This window comes from Rhinopithecus bieti, unplaced genomic scaffold, assembly GCF_001698545.2.
Source record: "Rhinopithecus bieti isolate Rb0 unplaced genomic scaffold, ASM169854v2 scaffold_27016, whole genome shotgun sequence".
Lineage (NCBI taxonomy): Eukaryota > Metazoa > Chordata > Mammalia > Primates > Cercopithecidae > Rhinopithecus > Rhinopithecus bieti.
This window is the reverse complement of record NW_016812222.1, coordinates 671,977-695,838: the sequence shown is the minus strand read 5'-3', so window position 1 is coordinate 695,838 and position 23,862 is coordinate 671,977. Positions and strand designations below refer to the sequence as shown.

At 50.6% G+C, this 23,862-nt stretch overlaps 1 protein-coding gene across 2 annotated transcripts in view; it reads right to left on the bottom strand.

The window, feature by feature from the left end:
* Window positions 1–2,516: 2,516 nt before the first annotated feature.
* RSPO4 (R-spondin 4) overlaps window positions 2,517–23,862 on the bottom strand; it is a 41,829-nt gene continuing 20,483 nt past the window's right edge. The window contains exons 2-5 of one of the 2 annotated variants that reach the window (XM_017895698.1): window positions 10,067–10,255; window positions 9,293–9,433; window positions 6,183–6,368; window positions 2,558–2,725 (exon numbers count right to left, since the gene is read on the bottom strand). In XM_017895698.1, the coding sequence (XP_017751187.1) occupies window positions 2,616–2,725; window positions 6,183–6,368; window positions 9,293–9,433; window positions 10,067–10,255 (626 nt within the window). In that variant the 3' untranslated portion in view covers window positions 2,558–2,615. Of the gene's footprint in view, window positions 2,726–6,182; window positions 6,369–9,292; window positions 9,434–10,066; window positions 10,256–23,862 lie in introns of both variants that reach the window. The other variant, XM_017895699.1, reaches the window with a different exon arrangement.

The window sequence follows — 23,862 nt, the reverse complement described above, 5'->3', positions numbered from 1 at the left end:
GGCTTGCTTGAGGCCAGGAGTTTGAGGCTGCAGTGAGTTGTGATTGCACCACTGCACTCCAACCTGGGTGACAGACCAAGATCCTGCCTTAAAATAAAATAAAATAAAAGATACATATACATACACACACACATACACACTAAACTCTATAGCATCAGATCATTGAGCCTTGAGGTCAGAATCAGAATTGCAGGCACAAATCTAGACTCAGCCCTCTGAGCTGGAAGTCATCTGAGAGCCACCTCTCCCCTCAGCTTGTCTTTGAATGAATGTTTGCTCCTAAACGTGTTCGCAATGAATAGATCTGGGGGAGGGCCCTAAAATCTGAATTTCTAAAAAGCTCTCCAGGGGATGCTGTTGCTGGGTCTTGCAGATTTCGGCAACAGATTCAATTTAGTCATGCTTCCTCTTCATCACATGGGGAAACTGAGGCCTGGGAAGTGGAAGTGACTTGACCTAGACCCTACCAGATAGCTGGTGACAGGCTGGAGCTCCCAACTGTGCCTCCCAATGCCAAGGCCACTCTCACTCGCAGCCCAGGGTGTTTAGATGGCCCCGTAGGACTGTCAACCTCCTAGGTGCCCCTGGTCCCTGAGACATGTGGCTGGTGAGACTGCGAGGTTCTGGGGCTCGAGGTGTTACCCTCTTCTGCCTCTGGCTGAACCTGCTTCTTGAGAGTGGCCTGGAGGGGCTCAGGGCCCGTCCTCTTTCGTCAGCTCCCCCCAAGCTGAAACCCCACCCCATCCCCAATACACCCTGACCCCTCTCAGCCCCAAGCATTCCTGCGAAAAGCACTGCACATGTTTTAAATTCTGCTACTCCAAACTCATCAGTATCATGGTTTTGCAACACCCTCTCGATGCTCCAGAAGCATTTGCTTGTTTCTTTTCCCTTTATTAAAAAAATTAAAAAAAAATGTTAGGGTCTTGAAACAATAACAACAGAGCATTTCAGAGGCACAAACGTTTGCAGAAGAGAAGCTGGTGGCCTGGCCAGGCGAAGGAGGGGGCTCTAACTGTTCTCAGGGAGGTGAGAGGAGGGAAGTCAGAGAGAGGGTGGGCCTGGGGAGGGTCAGCCAGGGGCTCCCCAGCTGCCAGGTGGAGGGCAGGTCTGGGGGTGGGTGCTCTCTTGGGGTAGGGGATGTAATATTTAGTCACCTAGAGCCTCTCCCCCAGCCTGCTGACCACATTCCTTCCCCAGGCCACTCCTGGGCCCCTTGGAGCTCCGACTCTGGCTTCTCCTGCCCATTCCTGTCCCAGCCACAGAGCCCAATGTGTTCAGGCCAGCCAGTCACAGCAAATACAAATCCCCTTTCTGAAGATTCCGGGGAGCAGAGCAGGAAGAGGTGTTATGATGGCAGAAGGACAGGCAGGGAGGACAGACTTGCTTCCAAGCTGGGTCTGACCTGGAGACTCCCCCCAGCATCCTTCCTGCCTAGGGCAAGGGGCATCACAGCGAAGCACAGATGCTCAAGTCACTGGTGGTGGGTGTGGGCGAGTGCACGGACTTTGCCTTGCTGCCAACCCACAATTTCCTATATTTCCCCACTCAAATGACCCCCGAAGTCTCCTCTTGGCCGTGAATGTACTGAGCAGAGCCGTCAGGTAGAAGCAGAGCCTGAAGGCTTCCTGTGTGACCCTGGGCAAGCCACTTCCTTCTCAGGCCTGTTTCCCCACATGGGCAGGAGGTGCTGAAGTGGGGAACGGAGCCGCTGGATAATCTCAGCTTTCCTTTCCATTTCAATGGCCTCTTCTGGTCTGGGCAGGTAGATCCCCCAGCAGTGACAGTTCACCTGATCCAGCTTGGGAAAAAGGGGCAGGAGACCCATGAGACGGAGGCCCGTCAGGGAGTGCTGATGAGGGTGGCAGGCAGCGTGCAGAGGATGACCTGGCTGGCCCAGGGCTGGCAGCCCAGCCAGAGGCCAGGTCGTGGCCCCCATGGCCAGCTGGGGGAAGTGTCCAGGCCAGGCCTCTGGAAGCCCTGGAGCCTTGCCCAGCCAGTTCCTCGGGGTGGCTGGTGGCTGAGGGCTGTGGAAATGGTCTCCGGGGACTGTCCAGAGAACCAGGTGCTCACAGCTCAGCGTCCTGGAGCCTCCCCCAGAGCAGAAGCAAGGCCCTCAGGACTCAGCCTTGCTGTGCCCCAGCTTTGCCCTCTGGAAACCCTTTCTCTGCAAAGATGCGGTCAGGGAAAGTCCTGGGAAAAGATGTTTGCTTTCTTTAAGTTGTAGTTAGAGAGAGCTGCAGGGGAGGGCACAGGCTCATGGTCCCTCTTAAAGTGTGTGTGAGAGGGAGAGAAGAGGAGGGAGAGAGAGAAGGACGTGGTGAAGGACAGGAAGAAACACAGAAAGAAAAAGAAAGATAAAAGATAAGTGAAAAAGAAGAGGAAAGAAGGGAAGGAGGGAGGGAGAAAGGAGAGGAGAATGCAGGTGGAAGAAATAAAGTAAATAAAAAAGAAAAAGAAAGGCAAGGTAGATTGACAGAAAAATGATAGAAGGGTGGAAAGAAAGAGAGGACAAATGGAGAAGACGGAGGAGGAAGGGTAAGAGGAGAGGAGGAGGAGCAGGAGGAGGTGTGCAGGGCCGAGGACTAGGACCAGAGAGCCGAGAGAGCCGGCGGTCAGGGCTGCAGGCCGGGCTGGCGCGGCCTCACGTCCAGCCTGCGGTCCAGCTTCCTGTCCTTGCGTGGGCGCCGGTCCTTCCTGCCCTTCTTCTGGCCGGAGCTCCTCTCTGCAAGGAGAGCACAGGGCCCGGTGACCAAGGCTGCAGGGCCAGTTAGGTCCTGGGAGCCTCCTCAGTCCTCAAAGACAAGGGTGCCCCACCCACTCCTCAACAACGAGCCTCAGAAGAACATTTAGGCACTGACCTTGCAGTCCCTCCTGTTGAGAGTTTGGACCGCGGGCTAAGTTACCCCAAACTGAACCTTTCTCTCTAGTTCTTCAGGGAGTGCTGAGGGCCACTAACTTGCTCAGGGCTCTTTTGTGCTGGAGATCTGGCTTGGCCAGGCCTGCAGATTCACCTGGGGCCCCCCAGTCAGCATGTAGGGTGGCTCCATGGGAGTCCCATGGCTTTCCCCGGCACACTCCTTCCATAGCCAAGCAGGCTCTGTGCTGGACACTGGGCACCTTTCATCTGTGTCCCTGCACCAACTTCTCCATAACACTGTGGCAATAATACTTGAGCATTTAGCAAGTGCTCACCATATGCAGGTCACAGCCCCAAGCGCTTTATGTATATGAAACTCACAACAGCCGGGAGAGGCAGGTAGGGTCTGAGCCGCACCCAGTCCCGTCTTCTACAATTGTCCTCTCTTTCTCTCCACCCTTCTATCATTTTTCTGTGCCAGTCTACCTTTCCTTTCTTTTTCTTCTTTATTTCCTTTATTCTTTCCACCTCCATTCTGGCTGTGCCTGCTGCCCGGGGAGTTCTTCCGAGCAGTTGCTTGTCATTGTTATTGACAGGTGAGAAGACCACAGCACGGTTGGGAGCAAGGCCAGCCCTAAGTTTCTGCTTTACAAAGTGTCTCCACACCCAGGACATTCTTCTACATTGCTTGGGCCCCCTTCAGTTCCCTGCAAGGAGCTGTGTGTCCATTTGAACATGATGAACCTGAGGCTCCACAAGTACTTTCTTTGAAGGTGTGCGGCTAGGCTGTTTAGAGGACCCTCCCAGCCTAGTGGCAACGGAAGGGCAGTTTATCCTTAGGTTGTCAACTGTGTGCCTGTCTCCCAAGAGTCAGGAACTGTGGCTTCCAGTCCTGGCTCCTTAGACTGCAGAGCAGGAGTCAGGAGTAAGGTCAGCCTGCCCTTTTGGGATCCCCCCACGGCCCATTCTGAGCCCTTGGGGAGCACTGAAGCCAACTCCCACTCTGTGCTGCGGAGCTGACTCTGCAGGCCTCAGGTAGGACTGCATCTGGAGATGGCGTGTGGGTGCTGCCTGAGTGGCCTTGCCAGCTCTGATGTGGGGGTGTGGGGGCCAGTGGCTTTGTGTCCCTACCCCTTCCCTAGGCCTGCCTGACAGCTGCTCATGTACCCATACAGTCACCCACCCATCCCTCCACTTATTTACCCACCTACCCGATTGCCGTCCACTGAACTGTCATCCACCTGTTAACTCATCTGCTTACCTCCATACCCACCTCCATACCCAATGACCCATCCATCCACCTAGGCACCCACCCATCAGCCATCCATCCACCTGTTCACCTACCGACCTACCTACCCACCCACCTAATCATCCACCTACCTACTCATCCACCCATCTACCCTCCCACCCACCCATCCATCCACTCATCCAACAAATATTAACTGGACACCGACTATGTGCCAGACTCTGTTAGAGGCACTAGAGAGACAGCTGTGAACAATGCAGACAAAGCCCTTACCCTCACTGGAGATCACACTCTAGTAAGGAAAACAAACACTGAACAAAGCAAATACGAGAATGAGCAGGCTCGTTTCAGAAGGGTGCAAGTGCTACCATGTGATATGATGGAAAATGACTCCTGGGAGGGGGACTCATGGGAAGCCTCTCTGATGAGGAGCCGCTGCAGCTGAGACCTGGATGATGCAGGGAGCTACAGTGGGGTTGTTGCAAGGATTAGAGTCATGTTTCACAGCACTGAGCACAGCCAGCACATAGTAGGTGCTTTACGAATGTTTGCTGTTGTTGTGATTATTATTATCCAGGGGAAAAGTTTTCCCCTCATGGCCCCCCCACAGCCATTCACCCCCCGTTCTTGGAGCCATGAGAGGTGCGATGTGGTAATGAGTGCAGGAGAACTGTCTGCCTCCTGTGTGAGTGCTTCCCTGGCTCTGGGGTCTCTTAGGTTCTCTGGTTCCATCTGAACCTCACTCCGTCCTCACCTGCCCAGTATGACTCCCAAAGGCTCCCATCTCTGCTATCTGCACTCCCAACCCAAATAGCACAAGTCCTTCTGAAAGAGGAGTGTCCCTGAGTTCAAATCCTGGCTCCATTACATCCCACCTGGGTGCCCCGGGTGGCCTGGCTCCAGGTCCCTCATCCTTCATCATGACTTTAGATTCCTGTTTGCATGACGAGTTATGTTTGAATTCTAGGTCCACAGCTCCCTGGCTTTGTGACCCTTAGGTGAATGACTCAACCTCTCTGGGCCTCAGTCCCCTCATCTGTAAAATGGGGATAATGTTAGTAACACCTACTGCACAGCATCATTGTGAAGATTACATGAGTTAACGATTATAGAGAATTCGGCACAGTGCCCAGTCAACACTGCCAATTCCGTGTCATTACTACTCACCATTCACATCTTACAAATATACCCTGTGGCCTCTCTTCTATGTAAATCAGTGGTCCTTAATATCTCCCAGACATTTTGGAAATACGTGTAGTGGTCTGGGATGCCACAGTGAAGGGGGTTCCTGTGGCATTCAGTGGATGGCAATCGGGATGCAGTGTGGGACAGTCCCCCACAAAGACGAGTTGTCCCCCATTCCATCCAGTTCTCTCACATCGTGCCCCACCCTTATGTAGCTGAAAAGTCTGCTTGCTGGGAGCTGAATTCTGTTTTACTCATGAATGCCAAGTGATTTCGAACACTTGCACTCACTGAAGACTCTAGGGCACTGCAAGTGTGGTGTCAATCAGAGATCAGTTTGGTTGGACCTTACTAACTGCTGGTCACTTTTGGGAAATCGCATCTCTGATGGCAATGCGGCCACACACTTGGAGCGCTGACCACGGCTGCCATCTGCGCTGGGATTGTGCTTCCCTAAGTGTCTGCTGGTATGTTGGGCCAAGCGCTTCCATCATGAAATTTCTTTTCTTTCTCCTCTATATTACAGTTAGGGCACTATACTGATAAAAAAATTTACCTTTGCAAGTAGGCTACATTCTCCATGAATTTCATTAAGAATGGTATAGGAGGTATTCCCAAATCCTTCTTATTAAAAGGGGGCTGTTCAGTTTGAGGAGGTTGGGAACTCCTGGCCAGCTCAATTTCCCTAATGTATTTGGGACTGAACCCAGCAAGGAAGGTCCTCCTTTGAAAGAACACCAGGGAAGGCGGTGTGTACTCCACATGACGGTAAGGCTAATGGTGGCCTTTCAGGCAGTCTCATAGGTACTATTTGTGGGGCAGTGTCCTGAGTCCACTCTGTCCCTGTGGGCCTTTCCCATCACAGCCTCATGTGCTTGTCCTGGGGCTCACCTCCTGGGCAGGGCCTCTGGATGGGACATTTCCTTGACTCAGAAAGCACCTGGCAGGTGGTTGTCTCCTCATGCCCAGCCCGGCCTGCCTCTCGTACCCGGGTCTCCAGGCCCCAAGCCGAGCCGCAGTTCTTTCCGTTGTACGCGCAGGGGCTCCAGCTGCCCCAGGGACCCGGTTCACACTGCCCTGTGGAGTGAAAGGAGAGACAGACAGACAGGGTCAGCTGGCAGTGAGGGTCCTTCAGTAGGCACAGAATAAGGGCAGGGTTTGAGGGGTTCAGCTCTCTGAAGACTGAAGACACCACTTCCACCTGCTAGGAGCAGAGGGGGGACATTTAAAAGTTATTTATAAGAGCCTGGAATGAGAGCTAAACTAATGCATGCCCAGACTAATATGGGCCTGAAGACAGAGTGGCCTACTGCCTAGCTTTAAAGGGGAAGGCTTCCTGGAGGAGGTGATGTATGAGTGAAAGGGAGAGAGGGGAGCTCACCAGGTGAGAAGAAGGAAGCCCATTCCAGGCAAGTGTGTAAAGCCTTGGGAGCCCGGCCCCCCATGTTTGGGAGATGGGGCAGCATGAGTTGGGAGTGAAGTCTCAGGAAGTGGGGGGCAGGAGAGGAGGCTGGAAGGTCGCCTGGGAAGTCCTCAGGACCCAGACACAGGTTTTAAATTTGATCATGTGTCTTTAATCAACTTTGGAAGGAGGAAAAAGGAGGCCATGGACATAAAAGTTCTTCATGGGGGTAATTAAAATACACACACACATATGTGTGTGTGTGTGTGTGTGTGTATACTTTGATTATTTAAAAAGTCCATGAGAAGTAGGCACAGAATATAAGTAGCTATGAATACTCCTATTTTGTAGATTTGGACACTGAAGCCTAGAGCAGGGGTTTGCTAAGGGAACGCAGCAAGAGGCTCACACAGCAGACACAGCAAGTTCAAGATGCAGTGGGGCCCAGACCTGGTTAGATGCACACATTTGACAAGTAAAGACTGAGCACCCAGTATGTGCTAGGCGCTATTCTGGGTGCTGAGGGAGCAGCAGCAGACAAGACAGACCAGGGTCTGCAGGCCTCCTGGAATTCACCATCTGGACACCGCCGTGATGAGGGAAGCGCAGGCACTGTGGGAGCCCAGAGGCGGCATGGGTTGGGTTGTAGGGGAGGAAACTCCTGGACTGGGTCTTGAAGTGGGGGTGGGAAGGCAGGGAAGGGGAGCCTAGCCAGGCTCAGGGAGGGACAGGAGGTGCTCTGGGTGAAGGCATAACCCCAGCAGAGTCCCCAGGATGATGTGGCCTGGAACTGGGCAGGCCGGAGAATGAGCTCAAATGGAAGAGGAAAAAAATGTTGGGGGTGGAAAGACTGGCAGATGGGACAGATTGCCCAGGTCCCGGGTGAACTCCGCCCGAGGGCAGTGGGAGCCACTGAAGGGTCCTGGGAGGAAAAGAAATTGAGCAGACTGTCATTTTGAAATACTCCCTCTGCTGTTGAGTGGAGAGTGGGTTGGAGGGACTGAGAGCTCAGGCAGGAGACGGGCAGGAGCTGTGGCCAGAATCCTGGCAACAGGCAGGGGGTGGCGAGAAGGCGGGAAGAGCGGGGCACAGAGGAGAGAAACAAATGGGTGGGGCTGGGGTGGGGAGAAAGGGTGAGCTGGATGGTGTGGGTTTGGGAGCTTTGTGCTGCTTCATTTCCCCCCCAAAGTTCCTCCTGCCACCCGAAATATTATGTATTTGTTCTCGGGTGTCACTTCTGTCTCTCCACTGAAATGCCATGTCCATGAGTGCAGAGGCTTTGTTTTGTTCTCTAACGTGTCTCCAGCACCTAGGAAAGTGCCTGGCCATAGCAGATGCTCCAGTAGATATTTTCAGAGTGAATAAATGAACAGATTGGATTGAATATAGGGTGAGGGAGAGAGAAGAGTCAACAGTGATATCTGCATCTCCGGCATGGTCACCCAGGGATCAGGGAGCTGGTTATTGAAACCCAGAAGAAACCCAGAGGAAGCGTTAGGCAGTGGATGGTGCCAGTGGGAGTGGAAAGGAGGAACCCAGGGGGCAGTGGAGGTAAGGGTCTGCTGCTCAGGGAGGCTAGAGACACGGAGTCAGGGGCCATCAGCAGCTGGAATGACCATGAATGTGAGCCCAGAGGGAATGCATGGGCAGAGATGCACAGTTTAGATGAGAATGCCAAGGAGCAGCGTAGTGCAGGGACGGAAGAGGGCTCACAGGCAGGAGTATGACAAGGAGCTGTCAGGAAATAATCAGAGCAGCAACAACACTGATACTGACATGTACTGAGCACCTACTGTGTGCTGGCTGCTGTACTGAGCACTCTAAATTGTACTAATTCACTTAATCTTCGTAACAGTTCCTCCCCATAAGGTAGGCTCTATGTTCTATTTTTTTTTTTTTTTTTTTTTTAACGTTTGGAGAAACTAAAGGACAGAGAGCTGAGATGGTTTGCTTAAGATCACTAAAGGGTAAGGTTTAGAGCTAGGATTGGACCCCAGGCCAGTCCTATTCCAAAATCAGTGCTCAGCCAGTGTGGTGGCTCATACCTGTACTCCCAATGCTTTGGGAGACTGAGGTGGGAAGACTGCTTGAGTCCCAGGGGCAGCCTGGGCAACATAGCAAGAGCCTGTCTTTGCAAAAACATAAACGCATCACCAGCTGTTGTGGTACATGCCTGTGGTCCCAGTTACTCGGGAGGCTGAGGCAGGAGGATTCCCTGAGCCTAGGAGTTTGGGGCTGCAGTGAGCTATGATCATGCCACTGCACTCCAGCTGGGTAACAGAGCGAGACCCAATCTCAAACAAAACAAGCAAACAAACAAACAAAAATCAGTGCTCTTCTTCTGCACTCTGCTGATTCTCTTGGCATTAATATCGATGCCAGTGTTGGCTGCAGTAGTAATCATAGTAATGGTGGTTACGTTGGCTCTAGTGTAACGCAGTTACTATGTGTAGGTATCTGGTGTACCCGACACGGTGGTGCTCGGCCTCCCCTAACCATATGGCATTCTACTGGGATTTCTTCCAGGCCCCCAACACCTCTCACCAAGCCCCCACTCCAGGGAGGTGGGGGGCAGGGTCAGGGCGGGGAGGTCACTCACCCTGGCACTCCCGTGTGTTCTGGTGGGCCAAAGTGCCTGGCGGGCAGGTGGGCAGACACTTCCCCTTGTACAAGTAAAATCGCCTCTTGCACCGGATGCAGAAGTCCTGGCTGAAGCAGCTCTCACAAGTGGCCCCACATTCTGTAACAGAGCCAGGGATACCCTGGGTGAGGGAGATTGCCAAGGATGGGGCTCACTGGGTCTGCCCAAGGTGGGAGGGCCTCTGGGTAGTTCCAGGCTTGGTAGCATTTGTGTCAGGACTCAGTATCTCCTTTGAAACCCAGACTTGGCCAAGGTCAAACTGGGCTGTATGTGAAGAGAACTCCCTTTCTCATTTGAGGGGAGGCTCAGAGAGAGTGAGTGACTTGCCTGAAGCCACCGGTAAATCAGGGCTGGAGTGAGGACTCCCTGCTTCTTTTTCACATCAGAAATAGTGATGATTTGCCCAAAGTTATAGCAAAAATTAGAGGCTGGAATTAGGACTCCTTTTCCTATTTGGGCTAGGACCAGAGAAGGTGAGCTACATGACTAAGGCCACACTACAAACTAGGGTAGAAGTGAAAGTTCCCTGCTCTATTAGTGCTAATTAAGGCTGAGAGGGGACAGACTTGCCTTAGGCTGCAGAGCCAGCCTGGATGCAGGCAGGTATCTCAGCGTCTGGGCTTAAACATGCACCTACTTCCCTGCTGTCTGTGCTGAGGTGAGAGGGTGGGATCTAAGCCCGCGGTGTCTAGGAGCCCAGCACTAGCATAGAACAAGGGAGAAGCCACGTACTTTTGCACCTGTTGACCTCCTGGCCCCGGATGCCGAAGTAGCCAGGGGGACAGTCGTGCAGGCACTTGCCGTACTGGCGGATGCCTTCTCGGCGGATGAACAGGAAGAGCCTCTGCTGGCAGGTGGAACAGCCATTCTCCTCTGAGCAGATGATACAGCCTGTGCAGTTGCCTCCCAGGCCAGTGCCCACTGCCCACCAGACCAGGACAGAAGGAGGGAGAAAGGGAGAGAGAGATGGTCAAACCATACATGTGAACAGCTGAGATAGTCTCATTGGGATAGCAGCTGGGCACATGGCCACCCAAACAAAAGACTACATTTCCCAGTTTCCCTTACAACTAAATATGGTCATGTGACAAAAATCTGGCCCATCAGATGTAAGGTAAAGTAGCATGTGCCACTTCAAGAAAGCTGCCTTAAAGGGCAGGGGTGTGCCCCTTGTCATCCCCTCATCCTTTCTGTTGGGTGGAATGTGAACAATGACTGGAACACAAGCAGCCATTTTCGATCACGAGGTGGAAACTGTGTCCTGTGAGGCGGTGGAAAAATCAGATAAAAAACACCTGGGTCCCTGAGGAAGGCAGAACTGCTGTACTAGCCCTAGCCTGCCTGTGCAGACTGTTACATGAGAGAGAAATCAATATCTATCTTGCTTAGATCACTGTTACTTGGAGTTTTCCATTACTCACAAGCAAACTTAATCTTTACCAAAGTAGTATGTATTTTTGAGTGTGTGTGGGTGCACATGCATGAGTGGGGTGGGGTGAGACCCTCACCCTCCTGCTGGATTCCTGAACAATACTCAACAATACTTCATTTCTCACTGTCACCATCAGCAAGGGCTCCCACCATCATCAGGAATAGCAACGGGATAAATATATTTAAGGAGAAAAATTTTTGTTGCCCCAGAATTGGTACTCAGGAGCCAAAGCTGGGGAAAAAGAGGTGGAAAGTGCTCTAGAATCTTAAGCGAGCCATTCCCAGGCTCATAAGGAGTCTCTGTTACCCTGACCATCACCCCAGGACCCTGATTAAGCTGAACACTTGCAGGGAGGAACTCATGGGAGTTAGAAATTGTCAGCCTGGCCAGGCACAGTGGCTCATGCCTGTAACCCCAGCACTTTGGGAGGCCAAGGTGGGAGGATTGCTTGAGTCCAGGAGTTTGAGACCATCCTGGGCAATATGGCGAGCCCCTGTCTCTACAAAAAAAAAAATACAAAAATTAGCCGGGTATGGTGGCACACACCTGTAGTCCCAGCTACTTGGGAGGCTAAGGTAGGAGGATCACTTGAGCTGGGAAGGCCGCAGTGAGCTGTGTTTGTGCAACTGTACTCGAGTCTGAGAGACAGAATGAAGCCATGTTTCCAAAAAAGAAGAAAATAAAAAGAAGTGAGTTGTGGTGCTGTGACTTTTCCTCTGTACCCAACCCTCCCAAAAAAGTGAGGAGATGCCAGAGAAACTTACAAAGACAAGGGGTGCTAGCAAGAAGGTGCCAGCATCTCATGTCTTGCTTGAACATAAACTCATGTCCATAGTCCTGTGAATCTGCCCCCTTCCCATTCCTCTTTGAGCAGACAAAGGAGACCGGGAGACAGAAGGGCAGAGCTGAGGGGGAGAGTGTGGTAGAAGAGGCTACACATCCTTCCCAGCACGCATGAGGGTTTCTCAGTGGTAAGGGGCACCTTGGGAGTAGCCAGGCTTAGGTGGTATTCCTGCTGCCTGGCACAAGAGGGCTGGTTGCTGGGAGGTGCCCCAGCAGTAAGAGGCAGCAGGGGAGACCACTGGGAGTAGGAGGTGGGGGAGAGTCAGAAAATGACCAGGTGTCACTAAGTGACAGGAAAGGATAGGGCAGCTTTTGAGAGGCGGCAATTGGGGAAACAGTAAATGGTTTCATGTTTATATGTCATTAGGGTCAGACTGATTAATAATCCGGTTACGCGCCTTGATTCATCTGAGCCCCAAGACCACCCGGCAGGAAACATTCTTAGCTCTCCAGCTCCCAGATGCTCCCCTCTTCCCACTGGTGCCCCATCTCCCTTGTAGAGGAATTCCCCATTGTGCGAGGTCCTGATGAGAAACACATCCTGGCACCTTCCCCCTGGAACAGAAACCAAAAGAGGTCTGACTCTTCTTTAAATTGGCAGCAGGTGAGAGCTAGCGAAAGTCTGTCCAGATACACATTCTGGTGACTCCAGTCCTGGGAGTGGGACTCAAGAGTGAGGGTCACACAGAAATGGGGTTCATGGTGGAGGCAGAGCAGGCTCTTTGCCTAGCCCTGGCTGCAGTCTTTCTCTCACCCTTCCATCCCTCAGTCCCTCTGTTCCTTCCTTCCTGCTCCAGCTCTCGGATGAGTACTGCTATGTCCCCAAACCTCATCTTCCGTTCCTTGGATTCGGTGAGGCCCCACATCCTGCTGATAACCCTATTTCTGTGGCTTATAACTCAGGAGCCTGACTGATCCAGGGTACTAACGTGTACCCTGGGATCCTGTTCCCAGCCAAAGTTGGCAATACCCTCAATTTTCTTGCCCTGGGAGGAGAAACTGCAACAGGAGAGCAGAATAAAGAGTTTTGTGTTCTGGAGCTGTATACCTGGCAGGGACCTGAGGGCAGAGAGCAAGTGTGATGTTGTAAGGGGGATTCCCAGAGTCAGAGAGATAACAACATCCACTGAGAATTTAGCAGAGTCCAGACTTCTCACTCAGCAAAAGATTCAGATTCTGATACTACCAAGAGATGGCAAGAATAAAGGAAACCTTCACCTTTTCACCTTATATAAGAGTGTCAACTTTGGGGAAAAATCTAGCAGTATCTAATAAATCTGAAGATGTCTCTTTTCTTTTTTGTGTTAAAATGTTTTTTTTGTTTGTTTGTTTTTGTTTTTGTTTTTTGACAGGATCTCGCTCTGTCACCCAGGCTCCAGTGCAGTGGCATGATCCTAGCTCACTGCAGCCTCAAACTCCTGGGCTTAAGCAACCCTCCTGCCTCAGCCTCCTAAGTAGCTGGGACTACAGGCATGTGCCACCACACCCAGATAATTTAAAAAAATTTATTGTACAGATGGTCTCTCTCTGTTTCCCAGGTTGGTCTTGAAATCTGGCCCCAAGTGATCTTCCTGCCTCAGGGTCCCAAAGTGTTGGGATTATAGATGTGAGCCACAATGCCTGGCCTGATATCTCTTTTCTAAATGTAGCAAATTAGCTTCTGGTGTATACCCTAGAGCAGCAGTTCTCAAACTCTGGCGCACAACAGCAGCTCCTAGAGAGCTTGTTGGAGTATAGGTCCCTGCGTTCCACCCTGGTATGTCTGATTCAGTAGGTCTGAGAATTTGTATTTCTAACAGGTTCCCAGGTGATGCTGATGCTGCTGGTCCAGGGATCACGCTCTTAGAACCACTGACCTAGAGAAACCCTTGTATATGTGTAGAAAGAGACAAAGATATTTATTGCAGCATTATTTAATAGCAAACAACTGCAAAAAGCCAACCCTCTGCCAAAGGAATAAATACATTGTGGTATATTCATACACCACTGCCAGATACCACATACACAATCCAGCCATGATAAATGACTGTGGTAGCTACAGTTATCATTGTGGACACAGCTCAAAGATGGGGCTGAGAGGAAAAAAGCAAGGTGCACAGTGAATCGTATAGTAAGAGCCATTTATATAAAGTTCAAGGACCTGCAAAGCAATATTTTGTAGCATTTGTTACTTGTAAATATGTATTCAGAGCAGAAGACATGAGACTAACCAACACTGAATTCAGGATCATGGCACACAAATGTTTATTGTATTATTTTAAATTCTTGACTTTAGGTTTGAAATAGTTCACCCTAAAAATGCATAAAGAACAAAAGAATTTAGCCTCTACTGTGTCCTGGGGCAGAAGGAGGTCTACATTCTTTCTTCTTCTCCACTAGCTCCCCTCCCAAGCTCTGTCCCATCTTCAAGCTGAGGTCTTGAGCAGGGGAAAGTGACAAATTCTGAAGACATGGGACTTGGGTTCCAAGAGCATTGGAGACTCGTGCCTCTGCATACTTTGTTAGTCATCCCCTCGTCCACTCTCCCCTCATCCTCAGTAGTGAAATCCTGATTTTTATTTTATTTTTTGAGTCAAGGTCTTGCTCTGTTCCCCAGGCTGGAGTGCAGTGGCGCCACCTTGGTTCACTGCAGCCTGGACTTCCCGGACTCAAGCAATTCTCCCTCCTCAGTCTCTCTAGTAGCTAGGACTACAGGCGTGCATCACTATGCCCGGCTAATTTGCGTATTTTTTTTGTAGAGAAATGGTTTCGCCATGTTTCCCAGATTGGTCTCAAACTCCCGGGCTCAAGCAATCCTCCTGTCTGAGGCTCCCAAAGTGCTGGGATTACAGGCCTGAGCCACAGCGCCTGGCCAGAACCCTGATATTAAGCAGAGTTTATGTCCTCTAAGACTACATTTCCCAGGCCCTTTGCAGTTATATGTGGTCATGTGCCTATGCTCTGACCAATGGGATGTGAGCGGGCATGCCCTGCGCAGCCCCTTGGGAAATGCTGGCGTTGTTCTCCTCCCATTTTCCCTTCCATCTGCAGGACTGCAGGCTTGAGAGTGGAGCCACGGCAGATCCAGGAGGCAGAGGGATCTTACAGAAAGACAGCTTGGCGTGGCTGTATTAACCCAGGACTGCCCACCGCTGAGATTCTTTCCTGGGGAAGGAAGGAAAGCATTGCCCATCTTGTTTAGGTCACTGGGCCTTTCTGACGCACACACTGACTGATGATGTTGGGTCTTCTGCCATGCAAGGCAGCACAGAGTCATATCAGTGGAGACCAAGGTGCCCTGCTCTGTGCCTCGGCACTGTGGAAGCCCACTGGACCTGAGATGCGACCCCACTACCAAAGAGCAAGGGGACCCTCAGTTGATTTGTGGTGATCTCTACCACCTGGCAGAATAGGACTTCAAATTGCAAATTATGTTAAATTACAGAAAAACAAAGTAGCATTTCCTGCAAAATGAATCTGTGGACAGAGACTCACACCCTGACATGGTGTTGCTGCCCATTTTGCAGCTGAGAAAAACCGAGAATCAAGGAGGTGAAATGACATGTCCAGGGTCACACAGAATTGGCAGGGGCGGACCCACATCACTCTGCCCCATGCTGCCCTCTTAGAGCATCTGTCCAGGGCCTCCTGTGTCAGGCAGAGCGTGGGGCCATGCTGGTGAGGCACGCATGGCCCCTACCCCTAGAGGACAAACACCCTGGTGGGAGGAACTGAAGTCCACAGAAGTGACAGCAAAGCAGGATGAGATAAGGGGTCAAGATGGAGACAAAGCAAAGCTCTTACTACTCTTAGAAGAGCTTAGAGGTCACTCAGCATGTCTCCTGCAGTTTCATTGGGGACACTGAGGCCAGAAGGGGTGGAGCTTTCCCCAAAGGTAGGCAGCCAAACTGCAGAGAAGCCTCAGTCCTCTGTTAGAGTTACAGTACTATTTGTTTTTTTTGTTGTTGTTTGTTTGTTTTTGAGATGGAATCTCACTCTGTTGCCCAGACTGGAGTGTAGTGGTGCGATCTCAGCTCACTGCAAACTCCGTCTCCCAGGTTCAAACGATTCTTGTGCCTCAGCCTCCCGAGTAGCTGGGATTACAGGCACCAGCCACCAAGCCCAGCTAATTTTTTTTTTGTATTTTTAGTAGAGATGGGGTTTCACCACGTTGGCCAGGCTGGTCTCGAACTCCTGACCTGAAAAAGCTTGGGTATATGCTGAAAGCCAAAGAACCCAACAAAGACCCTCCCAGACCTCAAAGAGTGTTGGCTCGCAGGATGGTGTTTAGCATCCTTCAACACCCCAGTCTTTGAAGGGTAGTGGCTGTTTCCGGCCTCATCCTCGACCCTGGCAGTTGGCTAGGATGCCCTCTTGTGCCTCTATGTTGTAATGGCACCTCTTGCTTTTCGACTTCTGACAGGCTGTCTGGTGTTTCATCATGTCTCTGTAACTCATTAGAAAAGCAGTGCTATTGCCTCTCTCTACCCCCTACCCTAAAGTCATGGGTGTAGGCACTTGAATGTTCACTTTGTGAATCATCAGTGATGACAAGAGTCTGTACAGTGCTGCTCTAGAAAGATCCAAACGATGGTTCTTAAACTTGACTGTGCATAACGATCTCCAGAGAGGCTTGTAAAGTGTCTGCTTTGGGCCAGGAATGTGCACTTTAACAAGTCCAAAATAAATGTAACAGGAATTTTGGAAGTGTCTTCCCTGTTCACAGTCTCCTTTCCCTGAGAACTGGCCCCAGTAATCATGTTTGTAGGGCATGACTCTGACCCTAGCCAATGGCTGTCTCTTCCAGAATGGGCCAATTAGACCTTCTCTCTCTAGGCTGATGGACAATGGTCTGGACTGGCCTTGACCTAAGGCTATCTGCAGGTGGGAGGGTAGCGTGTTCCGATGCATATGTGTGACAAGCCTTGGTGGGCACTAGCTAACAAAGGCCCTGCTCCTCTGCACTGTCTGGCTTTGAGATTCATGTGCTGCCATCTCCACCCAGATGCACTTAACCTGGGCTTGGCCAATCAGAGCATCAGGTCCCCTTGACTACAGTGGTTGTAGGTTCAGATACAGGCACGCATCCCCACAAGAGCTAGTCTTGGGGTTTTTGCTGAGGTCAACAGATGTGTGTGGAGATGTGTGTTTTCCTTTTCTCTCTTTGGATCTAGGAGGATATAGATCAGAGCTGATGGGTGCCACATGAGGGAAAAGCTTCTGGAGAATGGAGGCCACACAGCAGAAGCAGAGCCAGGAGACACAGACAAAGACTAAAAAGAGTCATCTGTGCATGTGGATCCACCCTGGGGATCCATAAATTCTCTTCTTTTCTCAAGTCACATTGAATTAGGTTTTCTGTCACTTGCAACCAAATGATTCCTGACTAATATAGAAGTAGAGAGAGAAAAATAAATCAGATGCAGAGAAAGAAGTGGCAACCAGAACCTCATGGGCTCCTTAAGACAGAAAAAGTTTCTCACTGCCTCCCAGTCCTTCTCAAAGCTTGGCTTGTCCCATAGCTCCAAATAAAGTGACTTTTTCACTTGAGCTAGTTGTCTTCTGTCAAACTACAATAAAAATGGATGTAGCTCACTAGATAGCAAACAGATCACGGCGGAGCAGCTCTGCTTTGGCACAGATGAGGAGCCTGGAGCACCACCTACCCAACCTGATCACCCTGGTGCTCCAGGGGACACTGAGGTTCCAGGGAGCACACTTTGAAATCCCCTGGGTCCTTCTACACATCTCAGCCTCTGTCGCCGTCCTCTCCCAGCCGAGATGCACATTTTAAAAGCATTTAAGCTCTAATTGCAACCTCCCCAAGTTTTCTTGGGACATCACAATGGATGGCAGGCACCCCATGTAATTTCCATTAACAAATGTCTCCCATAATCAAGACCATCCTCCCTCAGTCAAAACACCAGTAGACCACAAAAGCATGGCCCTGTGTTGCTCCAGCAGCTGGAGAGGCTTAGAATGAAATCTGAGTCACTCCATGTTTCCCCAAGCACCCGAGGGATGCGTCCAGACTTGGATGTCCATTTTATGGAGAATGACAGTGGAATCAAACACACCAGATTTGACAGTTTGCAAAGTGATAAAGGCTTATGACAACTCTGAATGCATGCATTAACCCATGGTTCAGTGATCCATTCATTCATTCACCCATTCATTCAACAAACAATTACTGAGCCCCTATTCTGGGTCAGGTCCATTGCTGGGACTCAATGGTTATGAGCTTTGCAGGAGCCGTGTGACATTGGGGAAGGTACTTTACCTCTACAAGCCTCAGTTTTTCCAGCTGTAAATGGGAATAATAAGGCTTATCTTGCAGGGCTGTTGTGATTAAAGGAGATGGTACATGAAAAACTGTTAACTCAGACCACCTGCAGCAGGCGTCTCATAAATAATACCATTATTATATTGAGAATGATGTGTTTTCTGCCCTCAAGGGACTTAAAAATCTAAAGATGTGTAACGATGCAGGTTCCCAGATTGATATCCTGGCCCCATCACTCATTGAACAAGTCCCCTCCTCTCTGTGGGACTCAGTTTCCCCATCTGAAAAATTGTGGCAGCAATTCCTACCTCCCCGTGACTTGTTATGAGGGACGTGCAAACCAGCAAGTGCTGGCACATAGTAGGTGCTCCTCTGTAAACCTAGGTTCCCTCCCCGTTCCCTCACTATTGTGACACATAGTGGGACTGTCAACCAACATCTGGACCCTTCTCCTCTTTCCCAGGTGAGCAAAAAGAAGGCAGAGATGTTGGTGAGGCTGGAAGGAGGCCAGCAGGGTCCAGGGACATGGTCTTTTGCCCTCTGGATGGTGACGTGCTCAGGGCAGAGATATTAGCCAGCAGCTTTGGTCCTAGGTGAAGGGCAGGCTTATTCTTTCTTTTGGGAACAGGGAATAACCTGTGTTCTTCAAACAAGGATCCCTAAGCTCAGAGTCACCCATATCCTGAGAACTGCCCTAAGCACCTTGTTTCAACAGGAGTCAACGGCTCAACATGTGCAAGTGATGGCTGTAATTTTTTTCCCATTTCAGGGCTTTGAGTGAATTTAGGGTCATCTCTGCCATATCATGTCTTCCATCTGCCTTCACTCTGCAGAACTTCCCTGAGGGGGTCAAAAAGTGCAGGGTGACATCTGGGGCCCTGAAAATGTCACCTTCTCCTATGCAAGCTCGTGTCCTCAGCAGCCCACAGTGAGTCTGTCATTGAAATTTCCTTAATACGCAAGCCAGAAACTCTAGCCCCATACGTTTTTTAAAAACAAGACTAATTTGGATAGATTTCTAGCATTTAAAAAAATCAAGAGATTTCACATTAAAAAGCGGGAATTTGAACTTCCTTGGAAAAAGTCAGAACATCTGCCAACACTGGGTCTGCTGTCACAGGGCAGTGAGTGGTTAGAGTTACATAAATAAGGCACATGCTCCCCAGGTTACTGCAGCCCCTACCCCTCTCTGTTGTATTCCAGATACTGAGGGCAAAGGTCAGCTGCCTTACCTTCTCTTCCTTGAGCTACCTCTTAACACCCACTTCACTCACTCACAGTAGGACACAATGTAGAGCAGGGGTTCTCAAACTTGGACATGCATCAGATTCACCTAGAGAGCCTGTTAAAAACACAGGCTGCTGGGCCTTACCTTAGAGTTGCTGATTCAGTAGGTCTAGGCAGGGCCTGAGAATCCACATTGCTAACAGGTTCCCAGGTGATGCTGACCTTTGCTGGTCTTGGGCCCACACTTTGAGAACTACTAGTGTGAAACAGGGTTAAGAGCCAGACTGGCTGGATTGAAATTTCAGCTCTGCCCCTTACCCTTGCCATGTGACCTTGAACCAGTGCCTTAACCTCTCTGTGCTTCAGTTTTCTCATCTGTAAAACAGGAATCCTCCTGGCTGACCTCCCAGGTGTGCTATAGGGGCCTGGGCAGGGCTGACACTCAAGCGGGTCTCCATGACATCACTGTTACTACCATTATTATCACCACCCACCCTGCCTGTGTTGGCATTTGTGATCCTGGAACTGCTTTGACAATCAGTGCAGAGCTTTTGGTTTTGATGCCAACATTTTTGGGGGTAGTGTTTCTTCATAATTGGGGTGTGCCCCGGGAAGTATGTCTTGCATAAGAACATCATGTCATGGTGAACTAAGGATTTAATACAGCTGTCCTGGAGGACTCCCGGGGGGTAAGAAGGATGGGGAAGGACAGCAAGACACCACTGCCCCCTGCCCCAAGGCAGTGAGACTGAGGAGGGCCAGACCCTGCTGAGGACCCTGCTCTGTCCTTGGGAAGGACCCAGAACCATGCAGGAGGGCCCCACACAGACAGTGCTGGGCAGTGCATTCTCCAATGCTCGCCTGGCAGTGCAGGATGCATGTTACCGATGACCAAGGGAAATAAACAACATCTGGGCACCCGCCTGCCCACTCAGGCCTCCACATATGGGAGGCAATCGCCACCACTGGAGGCTTGCTCAGAAGATCCCCCAGCACATTTCTGCCTGGGGGTGGATTGCACCATCCCTAGCAAGGGGGTGGGCCATGGAGATGACTCCCAGCTTAGAGACTCCCTGGAATCAGGGCTAGAGGTTGCTAGCCCACTGGACCCTTCTCAGCACTCAGGAGGTGGGGGGACCAGCAGGGCGGAACATTCAGCAGAATGTTGTGGTTGCCTTGGCTTTGGGGCATGACAAACCACCACTTCCTAGCTGGGTGATATTGGGCAAGTGGCTTTACTATTCTGAGCTTTGGTCTTCTCTTCTGTGAAATGGGGACAATAGTAGCAACCACCTCCCAGGCAGTTGTGGGGATGCCATGAACTCATCCACGCAAAGTGCTTAGCACAGCTCACAGCAGATGAACGACCACTCTGTTACTACTTGATTCATGCGAGATGCTCCCTTGAGAGCTGGGTCCAGCTTGGCTTGCTCACCTTTAAATCCCCACAGCCCTGCACATTGTAGGTGCCCATTAACTACCCATTTGTGATTATACCCATTATGCCCATTCATTATTTCTTAAATGAATGCATGAACGGTGGCTCAATAAAGGTTCTCAAAAACTGCTCTTAGGGTGCTCACAGCCTATTCGGGAGGACCAGTCCCATACAAATGTGGAGAAAGCCAATGACCTCCGCCAAGCAGGGCTCAGAGCCAAGTGAAGGACCCAGGCAGGGTGGGAGTGAGACTCCAGAGACTGGAGACATCAGGGGTGGTTTTCTAGGGAGGCAGATGTAGGGACACAAGCTGAGGCCAGGGGCAGGACTAGTTTGTGTAGATGGAGGAAAGGTTTCTAAGAGAGGTGAGTACAAGATGACATTGTACTCAATTGGTAGAAAGGGCGGGGCTTGAGCAAGGAGCAGATGGCAAATCCCTGCTAAGGTGCCAATACAGGACACCTAAGGGGCTGATAGATAAGACTCTCAAAATACAGTAAGAATAGGCACACATCCAATACGGGAACTTTTCATCCTTTGCCCTCCAAACCTGCTTCTCCTGTCCATTTTAGTCAATGGCTACTCCACTCAGGGCTGAAGACTTCAGCAGCATCCTTGTCTCTTCTTTCTCCTCCATATCCTACTATTGGCACATCAGGAATCCGGTCAGCTCTACTTCTGAAATATGTCCGGAAATACTTCTCTCCACCTTCCCTGCCCCCACCCCCTTCCCTGCTCCTGCCCTCTTTCCCCACCACTCACCTTCTCTGGCTATGCTGGCCTCATCCTCCATGTTCCCCATCTGCCAAGACCACTCCCACCACAGGGCCTTTGCACTTGCTCTTCCTTTTGTCTGGAATGCCCTTCCCACATTCACCCACAAGGCTTCCTCCCTCAAATGTCTCCTTGTGGGGACAAGAGTGATTCCTTCTTAGATGCTAATCTGCCACGTCGACTCCTGACTAACCTTGAGTCCAGTAATGCCTCCAAGATGTCTAGCTGAAGCATTACTCTGTATGCAGAAACACTTATTTGCTGCGGATTTCACTTTTCCTCCAAAACAAACCTTGATGCTGCTGCAGGAATCATAGGCTATGACGCCCATAGCACAGTGCCAGTCACCTGTGCACTCCTCTCAGAGCACACAGACCTTTCTCCCCAAGATATATAAGCCCTGGGTCTCGGGGGTTACAGCTCGGAGATCTACCTATCTTGAGGCTGCCCAAGATCTTGCTCTGTTCGTAAGTTCCCCAACTAATAACCCTTTACCAACAAATTGGAATTGTCTGCCTCATTCTTTGGTTTCTCAGCTCCTTCTGCATTTGGGGTTGCCTTGCGTATACAGCCCTTTCACAGAACACCCCTTCCCTGTGATCCCCCCAGACCTCCTGCCTGCAGCAGCATCACACCCACACCCCACTCCTCTCCCACGTTGCTATGTTCTTCGTGCCATTTATCCCCACCTGATAGGGTCTAAATTTGGCAAGTGCTGTTGTCTCTTTCCCAGCAGTGAAAGATGAGTTCCAGGAAGGCAGAGATGAGCCACGGCACACTGGACCAACTATGCAGTACCTGCCTTCTCACTTCACCAATTATTTCTTTTATAGCTGCTTACCATTCCGCACAGAGGGGCTGCAAAACTGATTCAAGTACTATTATCACACCCATTTTAGAGAGGAGGAAACTGAGGTTCAGAGCAATTATGCTGCTTGCCTGAGGTCACTTAATAAGAAGTGGAGCAGATATTCAAACCCAGGCAGTGTGACTCTGAACCTGAGGGTTATCCTTGAGGCTACACTGCAACCTGGATACTCAACATATCCCCATGCGCCTCCTCAGTCCTCCATGCAGAGTCCCTTACCTACTGAGGCCTTGCTAAGTTGCCAGTGCTATGCTGAGGCCTTCTTCAGCGTCCACTTGACCTCACCTGAGACAGGAAATTGGCCAAATGGTGGCAGTGCAGGCTGCCCCAGGATTGACCCTGCCTCCTCTGCATTCCTCATCCATCCTCCCCTCATACCCAATAGACAGTGAGCAGATCAATAGGTGTGTGTTCAATCAGGGGATGAAATGCCCACTCCATCTCTCAAATTCTTCAGGAGTGAGTCTCTTGCCTCGCAACTGGGACTTGGGGAGGATGCAGAAAAATTACCTGCTAAGTTGCAGCCACTGCTGGACATTCTGGCCAGAATCCTCTTTAGACATTGACCTATATGGGCTGGTCGCAGGGGTGGAGATGGTGTTGGTAAAACCAGGGTTCAAACTCACATTTGTTGATTTCATGGCCAGTGGTGATCTCAGATTCCAACCCACATCAGAATCACCTGAGGCTGCTTATGAAAAACAAGAGGTGCTGTCGCCTCTTGACACATGCAGTTGTTTTAACGTGTATGGTGTGCCCAGGGTTGTATGTGCATGAACTCGGAGATCTTCAAAAACTGCCCTGTGAGGTCAGCCAGGGCTTCCCAAACTGTAATATGCACACAAAGGAATTTAACTCAGGGATCTTGGGTTAAAATGTGGATTTTGATGCTAAAGTTCTGGAATGGGGCCGGGGTGCTGGCCCGAGAACTCATTTTAAGAAGCGAGGAGGGAGATGCTGTTATCATTCCTCATTTTACAGCTCAGGAAGCGAAGGCTCAGAGACCTACAACTCTAAGTGGTGGAGTTAGATTTAAAACCACAGCTGATGAAGACCCCAGACTCATTCTACTGTGTCACACTGCCTTACCCTGTTGGTCTGACGATGAACGTGGAGGGGGACAATGGGGGTGATACTCAAAAGGGGCAACCTGACTGGGCAGAGTGGCTCACACCTGTAATCCCAGCACTTTGGGAGGCTGAGGCAGGTAGATCATAGGAGGCTCAGAGTTCGAGACCAGTCTGGCCAACATGGCAAAACCCCATCTCTACTAAAAATACAAAGTTAGCTGGGCGTGGTGGTGCACACCTGTAATCCCAGCTACTCAGGAGGCTGAGGCTTGAGAATCACTTGAATCCAGGAGGCGGAGGTTGCATAAGCCAAGATTGCACCACTGCACTCCAGCCTGGGCGACGGAATGAGACTCTGTCTCAAAAAAGATAAGATAAAATAAAATAAATAAAAAATAAAATAGAATAAAATATCAAAGGGGCAACCTGACTCCTTTCGCCACTCATAGGAGGGGCATTTCCTCAAGCAGCCTGAGTTGGGGACAGTCCCGCCAGGCCCAGCATGACAGAAAAAGGAGGGGCTGGGTTCGTGTGTGTGTGACGTGTGTGTTTGGGGGACAGGGTCAGGTGTGTGCTGATGCGTCAGACCCCCGTCTAAAGGGATTTGCCTGCCC